At 48.6% G+C, this 753-nt stretch overlaps 1 protein-coding gene across 1 annotated transcript in view; it reads right to left on the bottom strand.

The window, feature by feature from the left end:
• Nucleotides 1–533: 533 nt before the first annotated feature.
• The window catches only part of LOC119272738 (RAN GTPase-activating protein 2-like), a 3476-nt gene continuing 3256 nt past the window's right edge, over nt 534–753 (bottom strand). The window contains exon 3 of the mRNA XM_037554148.1: nt 534–566. Coding sequence (XP_037410045.1) covers nt 534–566 — 33 coding nt within the window. The remainder of the gene's footprint in view (nt 567–753) is intronic.

A 753-nucleotide genomic window follows, 5' to 3' on the forward strand; every position in this document is an offset into this window, starting at 1 on the left:
GGGAGATAGGCCAGCAAACGCCGCGTGTCGTGCTGTTGATCTGTTTACCAGACTGCCTCATGGGTCTCTTGGAGGGACTGGATACATGCTGCTTGGATATCGCGAACCGTTTGATCCATTGTTCATGTAGTAATCCAGAAAAAGAGCCCATCACGAAGAGCAAGCAGAATCCTTCAAGAAAACGGTACTGACCGCACGGTAGGATTGGATAAGTTTATCATTATTCGTAGGTTTGGTACATCGCTAATGCGGAATATTCCGATAAATGGATGATGGAGTGTGGGACAGTGGGAGTCTGTCTACAGGTGACTGCCCCGATATCCGAGAGCTGGCTGGAAGACGCTCCTGCCGCCGGGGAGAGGCTGTATTCTTCTCTGTACAAACCGCACGGTAGGCAGATCAAAACTTGTTGCCACTGCGAACATATGCAGCACGGAAAATGAGAGGAAAAATGCACGCCACAGATATCAAGCTCCGAAAGAGAGGTCGCAGCATATAGATAGGTGGTTCCCAACATATCACAGTTTGATGATTTAAGGGTCCTCGACCAGAGAACCAAGATGGTGCTAAAAGCATGAAAAAACAAAGAAGTTCCAACCAAAGTTACAGATAAACCAAACCGCGCCAGGGCTACACCAAAACAGGCTGCTCGGCTCGGTTCAAAGGCAATTGAGCCGGCCACAGCGACGAGTTCCTTATCATTCCGCGAAATTCAATTCCAACTGGTCCAGCGAAGTGTTTCCGAAGCTAAAA

Source organism: Triticum dicoccoides, chromosome 3A (genome assembly GCF_002162155.2).
Source record: "Triticum dicoccoides isolate Atlit2015 ecotype Zavitan chromosome 3A, WEW_v2.0, whole genome shotgun sequence".
Lineage (NCBI taxonomy): Eukaryota > Viridiplantae > Streptophyta > Magnoliopsida > Poales > Poaceae > Triticum > Triticum dicoccoides.